This window comes from Artibeus jamaicensis, unplaced genomic scaffold (genome assembly GCF_021234435.1).
Source record: "Artibeus jamaicensis isolate MK-2021 breed Jamaican fruit bat unplaced genomic scaffold, CSHL_Jam_final contig_1028, whole genome shotgun sequence".
Lineage (NCBI taxonomy): Eukaryota > Metazoa > Chordata > Mammalia > Chiroptera > Phyllostomidae > Artibeus > Artibeus jamaicensis.
Genome location: NW_026521201.1, coordinates 771,300 through 784,951, shown reverse-complemented (window position 1 = coordinate 784,951; position 13,652 = coordinate 771,300). Strand labels below are relative to the sequence as shown.

At 43.9% G+C, this 13,652-nt stretch overlaps 1 protein-coding gene across 2 annotated transcripts in view; it reads right to left on the bottom strand.

Moving 5' to 3' along the window:
* The window catches only part of PLEKHG7 (pleckstrin homology and RhoGEF domain containing G7), a 55,041-nt gene that overhangs the window by 27,624 nt on the left and 13,765 nt on the right, over positions 1-13,652 (bottom strand). The window contains exons 3-7 of one of the 2 annotated variants that reach the window (XM_037125867.2): positions 11,657-11,784; positions 8,495-8,535; positions 4,502-4,597; positions 3,659-3,802; positions 373-468 (exon numbers count right to left, since the gene is read on the bottom strand). In XM_037125867.2, the coding sequence (XP_036981762.2) occupies positions 373-468; positions 3,659-3,802; positions 4,502-4,597; positions 8,495-8,535; positions 11,657-11,784 (505 nt within the window). Of the gene's footprint in view, positions 1-372; positions 469-3,658; positions 3,803-4,501; positions 4,601-8,494; positions 8,536-11,656; positions 11,785-13,652 lie in introns of both variants that reach the window. The other variant, XM_037125868.2, reaches the window with a different exon arrangement.

The window sequence follows — 13,652 nt, the reverse complement described above, 5'->3', positions numbered from 1 at the left end:
TAGAATCTCTCTTCATTTTTGGAGGAGAGAGATTATTTGTTTAAAATATATGAGAAAAGGACATTCATTTGAGAATAAACATTTATGAAGGTTAAGGAGGTCTTAGGAGTATGTTTACTTTCTTAAAGAGACAAGAGAAAATGAAAAATGCTACTGAAGGCTGGTATCTGCAATCTTTTGGCAAGGTGTCAGTAAATGTGTAGATTTGCTTTTTATTAATCCGATCCCCTGGCCATAAGGTTATGTGAGGGAACCGTGCATATTCCCAATCCCAGGGTGGAACAAGCCACAGGAATAGAACAGACACGCATTTTCATGACCCCTCTGGAAAATTTTAAAACATGTCTCCTGACACCTTCAACTTTAGCTCACCTGACTTAACTCCTCCAGGTTTGCAAAAAGTCTCCATAAATCCACGTCCAGGAGATATTCATACGTTTGTAGATATTTTAGTGTATTCATGAAGATCTTTTAAAAAATAAATGCACATTACTTCCTGATTTTCAGTTTTTAAACTTGTCCTTTTCAAGAACCTCCAAGAGCAACTTTACAAAACAGTTTAGAAATCATCGTTTTCAAAGTATAAGCATTTTCCCAAATATGACTGACGACATTTAAGCTCCATAGAACATACGGGAAATGTGCTCCTCTGTATGGCATTATTGTTGCTGATATGCTCCCTAACAACATCCCTGTTGAACAGAATCCGTTCACGTGGGCTTGCCCTGCCTCCTGGAGTCAGAGAAATCTCACAGGTGCTCTTCTTGCCGACAGGGCTGAGATCGAAGCAACATTCACGCTGCGTTCTCATCTCTACCTTTCTCCGCGAAGATCCAAGTGTCTTTTACTTTTGGGAAATTAAAAATGGAGAACTAATGAGTGAATATCTGATAACTGGTAAGATATTTAGATTTAAATAAAGGTATTAAATAGTAATGAGAGCATTAGAGGAGTGTTTATGCTATTGTTACTTGAGTTGATGCTTCCATACAATGGGAGTTTACTTTATAGCAAGAAAGAACTACACTCTTCACAGGTAACCTTCCCCTGATCCTAAAACTAAAGAAAGATCAATTTATTGACATTGGAATGCTTTGCATAAATATGATGAAGTATTCAAAGGGAACAATTATCTCAAGAATTTTAAGTGTAAAGAAGACTGGCCTTTAGATGCCAGCCTTCTGCAGTTTCATTTCCATATCACTTAATTTATGCAGTGAATGGTCCTTGAACTTGCCTCAGCATCACCTAGAGGCCTTGTTAAACCAGAGACTGGGCCCCGCCCCCAGAGTTTCTGATTCAGTGGGTCCCTGATGGAGCCTGAGGATCTGCGTTTCTAACAAGTTCCCATGGATTCTGTCTCGGTGGGTCCGGGGAGCACTCCTCAGAACCTCTGACTAGGCGCTTCCCCACGGCCGTGTAGTTCGTGTTGGTTGTCTGGAAGTCTGTCCCTATCCAAGCATTTAAAACATGTAACTGTAAGAAACAAAACTCATGACTGCAGATAAATTTGGAAGATTTAAAAGAAGTCTTTTTGCTACAAGAGTCTCTGCTCTACTGAAAATTTTGCCATTAAAAAAAATTGAGTACTCCAGTACATTCATTTTACTACTTGAATGTACTAATTTATAAGAACTTTGGGAAACTCACATTGATTTTGTAAAGGGATAACCATGTATACTCTATGTACACCAGGACACTGAAAAATAAATAAACTCAAAAAAATTTTTTTTAAACAGGAAAGTTTGAAACGCTCATGCAGGTAACGGGCGGGGCAGAAAGTTCTGTGCTTTGATTAGAGCTGGGGAAGGAGGGCTCAGGGGTCTGTGCCGGACAGTGAACAGCTGTTGGTTAGGACCCAGTTCGATGAGCCTCTTCCCTGAGCTCATCCTGGTTTCACCTCTGTGTCTACTCTTCCCCAGGCCTGGATGTGCCCGGTGGCAAGCAGGCCTTACTCCCAGGGCTGGGCCTTGAGGGTCTTATCAGAGCAGTCCAATCAGAATGAAATTCAAGCTTTTGCTATGAATGTGGAAAGGAGATACTCTCTCCCTCTCTCTCTCTCTTTTTCTCTTTCCTTCCATGGGTTTAGGGAAAACAGCCATGCTGTGCCTACAGCATAAGCCAGCCATGAGGCTGATGACTGGGAAGGCAGGAGTGACACATGGGAAAAACCTGTCCTTGGTTTTCAGCTCCTTGATCAAACCAACCTTGAAATCTCTCCCGACTCTGGACTTTGTGTGCGCCCAGAAAAGCCTGGAGTGCTTAAGCTAGTTTTCTGTGTCCTAAGGATACATTCCTTAAGTTTTCATTTTCTCAGAGTGTCTTTGTGGTTTATGTTTTGTTGGTAAAGTACTTGGTGCTGTGACTAACAATAAACATTACTTACAGAAAATAATAACTGACATTTGTGTGTCACTGGACAGATTCTGGAGAAGACTCATCTGGTGATCACAACACCCAGATGTTATGAGACAGGCAGAAATGGTGTTGTTGTCCTTCTTTTAAAGCTCAGGACAGAGATTCCCGATGATGGCCTGTGTGATGAATCAGGCCTGCTATCTGTCCTAGTATTTTATTGTAATGCAGCTGTGCCCATTGCTTTATAAATCACCCATGGCTCCTTTTTCACTGCAAGGGAAGAGTTCAGTAGTTGCCATGAGTACCACACGGTCTGCAAAGCCTAAGATATGGGGTGGGGCAAAGTGCAATTTACAGTTTTGAGTACATGAAACACAGAGTTTATTCATGCATTATTACTTATGAATTATTATATTATTTCCTATACCAACATTCCTACATTTCTCCCACCTCGTATGTACTATCTGGGCCTATATAGAAGATGTTTGCCAATATTTAGTTTTGGAAATGGAGGATTGGACTCTTCTAAAGTCACGTGGTAAGTCAGAAGCACATCCAGGACTTGAACTTAGACCCCCCCAAGTGCTTTTTTTTACAGTGATTTTTCCTGTATAAGAGAGTAGGCAGATTTCAACAGCGCTTAGGCAGAGGCAAGCTTGGGTGTAATATGGATCTTCTTCCCCTATGGTTTTGGAAGGCAATTGCTCCCTTGCTCTCCCTTGCCCTATGCTCCTTCTACAAGGAATTCTCTGCTCGGAGCCTCATCAGGTCAGGGCTGAGGCACTGTACCACCTCGGGGACACTGTTTACGTGGCAGACATCATGAATATACCACATCATCCAACTCCACCACAATACATGTGGATGGCTGCCTGGGAAACCATGGCTGTGGCCCTGCAGCTGATAGAAAGCATTCTCCTGGCACTGTTCACCGAGGAGCAAGAGCTCTGAAAGTGGAAGCTGACCAGCGCTGAAATGGGTGCCTGGAGCGCGGCTGTGAGCTCCCTGACTGTAGGACTGTGTGAACACGGGGTGGGAATAGGCAGAGGAGATTCAGACATCAGATGGAGAGCTGGCCAGTTTACTTACCTCTCCTCCAATCCTGCGAGACTACGTTTAAGAAGAGAATAAAGAGAGGACCAAGTAGTAGGGAAACAATAGGTAAAATTTTCTTAAGATCTCCAAAAGGAGGAGAACCCCACCCATGCTCCTAACTTTTTTCAGTGTGGAAGAGGAAAACAAATCCCCCCAAGTCAAATTAATATTTTCCATCTACTGCAAAAATTAAGCCCAGCATTACCATCTTAAGAACTAATAAATGGTCCAAGAAATAAGTGCATTCACTCGTGAAAAGTTCCCACACGGCTTCTTGCTGCTTCCTCAAGTCTAATGGATCAGTAGGAAGTTTTTGATGTGTGTCCACGACTTCATTCCAGGTCTTACCCTGCACGCAGGAGGAAAAAAGAACAAAACATCTCCACTTCGATGGGTTGGCCTGTTCACCATTTGCCTCCATTTGTACTGAGCACAGCGAGAACAAGCAAACGTTCCTGAAATCATGGTTTCCTGCTCAGGCCCCCGTCCCGCCACAGTGGCTCCTCAAGCTGCCCGAACCACAGTTCTCTGTGGGGCCCTGGGATGAGTGTCACGCATTATTTTTAGTTTAAATAAAAAGGCATTTAAATGGATGTGCATTATGCTTGAGAATTTCATGAGCCTTGTTCAGTTTACTGCAAAAATATCACAAAGAATCCCAAACTCAGAACTGGGAAGTCTGATCCGGGCTTCCCTGCTAAAGCTTGTTGAAATCAATTACATGCAATGAGAGTTTTAAAGTTCACAGAGACTTATTGAAAACAGTCTTATCAAAAGCAAGTTATTTTTCAAATGAGGAAATTGAGACCCTGAGGTGAGTGAGAAGAACCACTGTTCACACTTGCACAGGCCTCTGGTATCCATTGTTATTTCAGTTACGATGAAATGACTTTTCTGAGGTTTCAGTGTGAGTTAGAGAGAGCAGATGCGACTCAGCCCCGCTCTGTGCTCCTCTCCAGCACTTTGCTGTTATATGAACAAAAGCAATAAAATAATGCCTAAGCCAGGAAAAAAAGCCAAGTCACTCAGTATGCAATTTGTGAGATACCTTAAGGCTGTGGAACTCATAGGCCCTGAAGTCTGCAATCTTCACAGAGGAGAGGCAGGTTTCCAGATCAGATATGTGCTTGTGTCTGTCTTTGCCCTGCTTAAAGATGGTGAGAAACAGAATTTTCAAACAGGAATTCTGCCATGACACGACTTTGGTAGCCTCGGCATCTTCTGATACTTTCATTCTCTAACATGCATGAGAACGGACTGCACACTTTGTCTAGTAGCCACTGACAGTTGAAAAACCATCTCCCAGCAATAGTCTGACCCACAGCACCACAGAATGCCAAGTCTGGAGGACAGAGGCTAGTGCAGATGCCTGATCCAAACCTCTCATTTGACCATGGCAAAAAAAAAATTATCTGAGGCATGGAACAGGCATATAGTAAACAGAGGGGCTCCAGGTTTTGTACTCCCCCTATGGGGTGATAGTATGTCCTTCACAGTTCTAACTTTTCCAAACACAGGATTATAGGACTTTAACGTCGGAAGGTACCTAGGATGCCCTGGTTCCACCTCTCAGTTGGCAGATGACTGGGGAGAGCCCAGTGTTGAAGGAACTGCCCCACGTGCCAGTTCACTGCTACACAACACTAGAACGTGCTAGAAACCAGTTTCCTTGGAATGAAACTACCACTTATTTTTGTTACCACTTCTGTGTTTAAAATATTAGTCAAAAAATCTGATTACAAAGGTAATGTATGGTTATTGCAGGAAATTTGAGAAACAAAGAAAATCAAAGTTACCTGTAATCTTTATTCCTGGATAACCACTGAAAACCTTTTTTTGATTGTATTTATAATTTTTTAATGGTGTCATATTTGCACACCCTTCAGTTACTTGCTTTCTAAAGTTAAGATACTGTGACTTTTTTGACTTGTTCGGCACCCTGCTGTGACATCATACATTAATACATCGCCCACTTAAAACGCTCGTTTTGCCACCTATACCAGGAAGAAGCCATCAAATAAAGTGTAAAGACTCCTAAAGTAAACTGGCTTCATTTCAAATGACTGTTTATCACAAATAATGTTTTAACCTGTTCTATTGCCTCAGGGTCAATTCTGGCATGGATCTAGGCTGTTTGGTGGGAGTTATTCAACTTTATGTTAATGAGCAAGGGGACCCAGGGGTTATCGCTGCAGGCTGCCCCCTGTGTGTCTAAAAGAGACCCTGTAATCTGCCCAGAACCTGCTGAAGGGCTGGGGCTGGCTTTTGTCACTGAAAGATAAAACCTATTAGAGACTCATTAGCTTCCACAGTAGCAAAGCAATCTTAGAGGGGGTTGGGGACCGCCTACAGCAATTGAAACATATGCCTTTTGTTGATGTCTGAAACCATAGTGACTGCAAGTTGTGGAAATAAAAAGTCAGCAGCCTGTCTGAGAATAAAGACTCTGAGACAATGGGAGAGCTGTGGGAAAGTGGGCACCAGCCCGTCCTGAAGGGCACTCACCTCGGCTTTCCTTGGGTCTGAGCAACCTCCTGACCAAAGTGCTTGGACAGACCAGTGAGAAGGGAGCAGAAAGTGCTCTCAGAGATCACATTAACCCTTCAGAGGAACAGACCTGTTGTTGGAAGCCTGCATGCTTCCAATGTGGTGGCATTGGCAAGGAGAGGCAATGACAAGAATTTGAAGGAGAGGATACACAGCATGAAGGAGAGTAGAAACCAAGCTTGATTCCGGGGTCTCCAAGTTAGTAACTAAGAGTTGGGTGGGATGGAAATTCATAGTAGGCACTGATGACACGGGACTGGAGCAAAATGAATATATGTGATATGTGAACATGAGCATACACACTTCAGAGTGGTTGACAAAGAGATGGCGTTGAGTCTGTGAGAACAGACAGGATCTCGGAGTGCTCTGGTGAGATAAAGGAGGCAGGAGTGTGCAGCCCCACATTCGGAGGAAAGATTCAATGCCAGGGCTAAAACACACTCAGAACCACAGGTCCTGGGACTACTGGGGACCGATCCCTACTCTGCTGCTTATAAGCTATGTGAACACAGGCAAGCTGTTCAGCCTCTCTGAACCTCAGTTTCTCCATTTGCAAAATAGGGGTAGTCATGTTGCCTGCTTGTTGTGAGAATTAATGAGTTAACGTATGTGAAGTACAACATGCATAAACAAGAACACATGCAAGCAGAGATAGTGCCTGATAACGTGGTGAACATTTATGTGTTTGCTTTCATTTCTAATATTCATTAGAAAAGAGAGAAGAAAGGTTGTAAAAGGAAAAACTATGTAATTGGAAAAATACATTTTAATGTAGCAGTGTGTTTGTTTTATTTATGTGGATTATTTACATAGATAAAAATTACATAATAAGTCAGACAAAAAGGCAGAAGGAGCAAGTGGACATAGTAATTTGAAGGAGACCAGATACTGTGTCCTTACAAAAGCCAGCCTTAGAGATTGACTCTCCCTTCATTACTGAGGACATTTGCTGAAACATTTTATCATCCCACTAAGTATTCTGTCTTTGTGTGTCTCTACCACTGCTTACCCACATCCAACATCCTGCAAGCCATTTATCACAATTTTCTCCCTAATTTACATGTCAGTTTGACCTCAATTATGAGCTGACAATGGGCATCTTGGGCTCTTAGATATCTAGCCCAGTGTTTGGCACATCCAGTCACCCATTGCGTGGAACAAATTGCTACTTTATGGGGAAAAATACTTTGATCACAACAACTTGTATAGCATCCCTTCCCTAGGTAAGTCCCTGCAGCCCTTAGAACCTCTCTGCTCCAGAGGAGCCCCTAGGAGAGCTGGTGGGAGACTGCCCTTCTCCAGAGACCCCAGACCTGACTAACTAGCCCTGCTTCCATTTACAGGTAAGCTTGTGCCACAAGCCTCAGACCTGCCAGGAAAACAGCCAAATAAGGTCCATAAAGAGGGGCAAAATGAGCACAGTTTGTGTTATTTTGTTATAGCAGTCCAAGCTGATAAAGACATTCATACAAATATTTTATGCTTGGAAAAATAATGTGAAAGTCACTCATACAATTAATTATAAGAACAAATAGTTTTCTACACTTTAATTACAAATAAAACTACCAATAATATGACCAACATTGATAGAGAGTTTATGATGCGCCAGCTCCAGGGTAAGCTCCACATGCATTATTTAATTTACTCATCACAGCCACCCTCGACGCTGGCACTGTCACTGTCCAGATTCTACAGAGAAGGGCCTGAAGCTGAGGGCGGTTGACTCATTCGGCCGAGGTGACAGAATAGTAAGTGGAGTTGCTGGGATTGGAACCTCAGAGAGCTTTTGATTTAGCTGTGGTACTTAAAACTGGTATTGCAACCGGTATTGTTGGGAGAACAGAGTCAGTCCTTCCCCATCTTACAAAAACAGGAGTGAGGAGTCAGGTCGTGGGCAGGAATGCTTCGTCCCCCCGCCCCAGCCTGAAGGAAAGCCTGCCCTGTGGCCAACGCTTGTTGTGGGTGATAAAGAGTCAGGGACCACTAATGTTGATTTATAGCTCTTTCATAATTGATGGTACCAATAATGAATTCTTAACAAACACACACACACACACGGACTAATCCAACTGGTTTCCCCAGAAACAGAAGAGTATTTGTAGAATCTGTTTCTGTAATAGCTCATCAATTTTTCAATGTCCCGAATATATACTGCACTGACTGCAAACTGGGGCATATACTGTGCAAGCTGATTCATCAAGTGAGCTGTTTCCAAAACCACATTGAGTTATAAATTTAGAATTGTAAAGTGTCATGATATTAGAATTGCTTTTTTTTGTAGAGCTCGTTAACCAGTTGTAATTAGCATGCTTCTGCTGCAGAAAATGGCCTCATCTGGCATGTTCTGCAGCCGCTACTATGAATGGGATGATATAATTTAAATTTCACGTGCCATCTGCCATCATGCAAAGATAAAGGGACTCTTCGGCCTTTTCTTACTTTCTTAGCTACAGGAGACTTAATTAAAACAGAAAAGACAAGGCACAGCACTCACCACTCCTTTCTTGGAGAAAGGCCATCTTGGCTTTTTGGATTCTGGTGGGTGAAATGAAAGAAAGTATATTAGGACTTTGAGTAACTAGTGACAGGGCATTGCAGGGCTTTAAAAACCCTGCTTTTTCAAATGAGCCAAACATAATTCTTCCTGCTTTAACTCTCCCTCTCTGGAGAACACACAGAGTAAATATTTATAGTTCTTCAGATGAGTGAAGGAAGCAGTGCTGCAACCCGAAAGTCGGTATTCTGTTGCAACCTGAAGGTAGTATTGTCCGTCTCCTTTATTACTCAGGGGAAAAAAATCTATGAAATGTAATAAAGATGCTGAGTAGTTTATTTAAGACAGAGAGTCGTAGGACTTGGGGGCTGAAAGGACTTCATTTTTACCCTGTTCCACCAGCCATTCCCTCAGCATGTGCCCCACCAATGGCCCCATCAAATTTGAGACTTGAGACTGCATGGACCTGATGTCCCCCAGGTGGTTAGACACAGGCTCCCCAAACAGGGAGGCATCGACATTTCACCGTCTTTATGATGCAGGTTTATCGTTGGCTATCCACCACCACCGAGTGGTCCTCAGGAGTTGTTTGCGTTGAGAAGAAAGTCATTGTTCAAAAACTGACATTCTTTTGATGATCAGAAAGTAAACAGATGAGATTCTGGACTCCCGATTTTTATGTCATTTCATCAATTTGTAATGTTACCCAGCAACAGCTGGGAATCATTCTTTAGGTTTAAGTAAGGTGTTCTGTTGACTCAGTATAAAAAATAGGTATCATTTTTTAAAAAGATTTTATTTACTTATCTTTAGAGGGGAAGGGAAGGAGAGAAATACCAATGTACGGTTGCCTCTGGTGAGTCCCCTGTTGGGAACTGGCCTGCAACCCAGGCATGTGCCTTGACTGGGAATTGAACCAGGATTATGTGGGTTCGCAGGCCTGCGCTCAATCCACTGAGATACACCAGCCAGGAAAAAATAGGTATCTTATAGGTCTAGATCTCTGTTCAATTCATCAGGGGACTCTGCATAATACTTTAACCAGATGGAGGCAATTACCAAGCAGCATTAACTACAAAGGGTGTGCTCAAGGACTTTTCTGACTGGAACCCTGGAAGGCACCTGTCCAACTGATTATCTTGCTCATTCTGACCACCTTGTTAATCTTTTAAAAGGGGAGTGTGGGTGGAATCTCCTTCAGGGACAAATCAGCTTCACCAATCTTAGCCTTCAAATGCCTGGTGGTTCAACTTAACTGCCATAATTGGGGTTTTCTAGTCTTAACGGATTTCTCTCCTCTGCTTTTCTAACCCAGAGGGCTAGTTTAGGGCCTTGGGAAAGCTCCAAAGATATTCAGAAGTATCTGTGAATATCCAGAAGACTGAAATGGGTCTTTATGGCAGCCACAGTCTTTTATTATCTGTGCTAAATATTCAGGTTTGCTGACTCGGAATCCCTAACTCAGGGACGTGGCTGTGCTGCACTGAGTGTAGGTGCGGGTGACTCCCATGTGCGTCAGGGCTGGAGCGGCGATTTGGAGCGCTGCGTCGGACTGTGATTCGGGGACATGAGCGCTCTCCTGAACTCCCTGAGAAGAGGGCAGGGAGGGGTTTGGTGGAGAATGCTGCACAACTTTACTGTGCGGTTTCTGCCGTGATGCTGGGCACACAGCAAAGAACAATGACTTGATTCGGAAGCATCACATGGACCTTACCACCTGTTTCCTAGTGCGGTGGTTTTCAAATTTTAGCTGGCATCAGAATCACCTGGAGGGCTTATTAAGGGAACAGATTTCTGGGCCCCACCCCCAGAATTTCTCATTCAAAAGTCTGGAGCAGGGCCCCGGAATCTGTATTTCTGACAATTTCCCAGGTAATGTTGAAGCTTCTCATCTGGGACCTGCCTTTGGGAAGCACTGCTTTCGTTGCTAACCAGTTTAAAGCATTTTCAGAGAATCATGGAACAAATACTAATTTCTTTTAAAGTCATACTGTCTTTAGAGCTAGCTCTGATTTCTAGGGGCCAGTCCTTGAGTAGGTCACTGAACCTTTGGTTTGTTCATTTGGGTGATTGTATCCTATGAGAGAGTAGATGTTCATTTGGATAGTTGTGTCGTATAAGACAGTAGATGAGAAACGGGTGTATGAAGAGTGAAGAACTATACAAGTGTCAGGTATGATGTATTTACTGGTGGCTTCAGGCTTCTGGGGTCTGTATCATGGGTGGTGGTTACAGGCTGGTGGTGGGCGCGTGGCCCAGGCAGGCAGGAGCCTAGATTCCACGCCTCTGGCACAGACCAGCTGACAGCAGGGCCGGGTCGCCTCTCCTATCTGGGTCTCTCTTTGCACACAGGTGAATGAGGAATGAGCTGGGTGGTTTTCCAACCGAGTTGCCCAATGTCCTGGGCTCCTGGGGGGGCCTTTGAGTGAGGCTTTGGGATCCACCACACTTTCAAGCATTGCAGATCTGCCTGGATCTGTTTTACATGCTGGATTTTCAAGTGAGGATTCTTATGGCAAACGGGCTTTGTTAAGAACAAAGCCAGTTTAACAACAATCAAGATGGATAATTCTTTTAACTCTCCTTTTAACTCTCAAAGGTTACCCTCAGATTCATGGGGAGCTATTCTTTTCTTTCCCAACTAAGTTCAAAATGCAGGAAATTGACCCTTAAGGCTGCCTCTTGCTAATCTTCTTTCACAGTAATCTGCTGTTACCAGGACCTCTGTCTCCAAAGGGCACCACGCTTGTGGGCAGGTACCAGTGTGCGGCTGAGGACCAGGAGCAGGGCAGGGGTGTGGTGGTACCGCAACGATGGGGAAGCTGCCCGTCAACCCAGAGAAAGCATTCAGTTCCCTGATGGCGACCATCACTGGTGTACCTGTTACAGGTCCTGGACAGGGGGTACATCATTTGACAGAGAGGACCTTTTGAGAGAAGGCCCATACCTAGTCCCTCTCTGTAACTGGAATAGCCAACACCAGAGTGATACTCAGCTGGTTCCAGCTATTCATGGCTAATGCCTGCCCTAATTTAGTGAGAGATCTGTTTTAACTTAGTGTACATATTGTACTGACTATTAGCTATTTTGAAAATACTCCCTGCTTCTTACAATATTGTTCACATAGCAGCCATGTAATGTAAGTATGATGAATGACAGCACCTGAATTCAGCAGCAGAAGTGGGTGGCACAGGTAATGGGCAGCTCCTTCGGACACCAGAAGGTCCCCAGGGAACACCTCAAGTCCAGGCAAGTTAAGCACCACCGAACTCCGTCTGTGCTCGTAGAACCTGTGCTCAGAAGGCAGAAAGAGAGGGCTTAGAGCCAGAGCCGGCACGCAGGAGGGTCATCATTCCTCCACCTCTGCCCATCCGCATCCGGGAGTGACTGCCGCAAGCCTGATGAATGCCTGCATTTTTTAGGAAGGATTTGGAGGCCACCTCAGGCTGCAGGCACAGGAGGGCCAGGAGGATGCACACCATCCGCACCTTTTTTGAGCTTTATGGACCATTTACGGTTCTGACTAATGCAGAGCAGAACAGCTCTCTCAAAAATGTCAGCACAAACAAACATACTCAACATGCTCTGATTCAGAAGGATACTAGGAGAAAGCCCTCACACACGAGTCTTTGCACGTAATTCACAGGGTCTTGGAGAGGGCAGGATGCACGGCGTGGCTGCCAGCATCTCTAGGGATCCAAGGCTGGTCGTTTCAAGTCAGTTTTTTTTTTCTCCAGAGAAAAATGAGAATTGTGATTGGTAAAGCTTAGCAAACAGGCCTATTCACCTCCTTTTCTCTACTCCATTTCGTGAAACTTTCTGTCTGTTGGATAGTCACAAAATAAGTGGCTGACATATCAGACACAGCGGGGGGCAGCTCCAAGGCCACTGGCAGGTGCTCAGAGATCTCTAAGAAGCAAAGGGGCAGGGGATCTGCCCCCTGGGAACCTGCCTGATAGCATCGAGTTGTCGGGATTTTCATAGCTTCCTCGTCAGAGCTGCTCAGACATTCCTTTGGTCTATTCTGAGGGATGAGAGATGCAACTCTTTCTACTGACTGACCACTGTAATCTCTACATTCTCTTTTCCCTATCAACAAATAGCTTCCTATATAGCTTACTTTTATATACAGAGGAATTTTGTCTCAAATTACCAACAAAAGCATAGCTATGGAATTGCCTTGGAAGTTGAGTCTCTTATACTCTGGACACTATGATTTGGTCCATTATTACCCCCTCCCCACAAAGTGGTCATAGGTGGAGCCCATTAATCTCCCCAGCATAGCCCTTCCACTGCCGCTGCCACTTTCCCACCTGCCTGCTGCTTAAGTCCTCCAGGCTTTGTAGCCAAGCTCCATTCTCCTGACCTTCTGCACAAGTGATGGTCTTTCTGCCTGTATTTCTCATCTCTTGCCTCGCCATTGTACATTCTTGGATCTCATGCCCCCTTTCTCATCAATATGTTTGATGCCGGGGTCCTGGTTATGCCCTGCAAGGCCTATCATGCTGTTGACCACAGCCTGATATTAGAATTTCTTGTGGAATTTCTTATAATACCCAGCCCTCAGTCCTTCCCTCAAGATTCTGATCCAGGTGGTCTGAAGGTGGGCCTCTGAATCTGCAGTTTTTCCAGCTCCCTAGATATTCACCAGAGTTGAAGGACAACTGATTTTGAGGATACAAGTACCTTGATGTAGCATTTTCCTACCTCTCGATATTAACAATTATTTCAAATTTTCAGCCTTTTGTTAAAAGCATTTCTGGATCATTTTACTTATCAATAGCAGAACAAATTGCCTAGGAATTTCTATTAATGAATATAGCCTATGTCCCATAAACTCCTCCGAAATATATGAAGGAAGGCTGTCTCAGACTTTGCAGATAGATGCTGCATGCATAAAAGAAAGTTAATTTGTAGTAACAAAAGGCTGCTTCCTCCAAGAAGTCTCCTCTGATTGGTCAAAGAATTACTTCCTCATATTTGTGCACTGCTCTTCATCCCCACTAGTTCAGGCCCTTGGCATCTTCCATCTTCATTAATCCAGTTGCCTCTTAACTTATATTTTCATCTTTAGCTTTATCTTCTTGATTCCGTGCTAAACCCAGTCACTAAGTAGGAGTTCTTCAAAGTGCAAGTCTGACTAGCCCCTCCTGTCCTC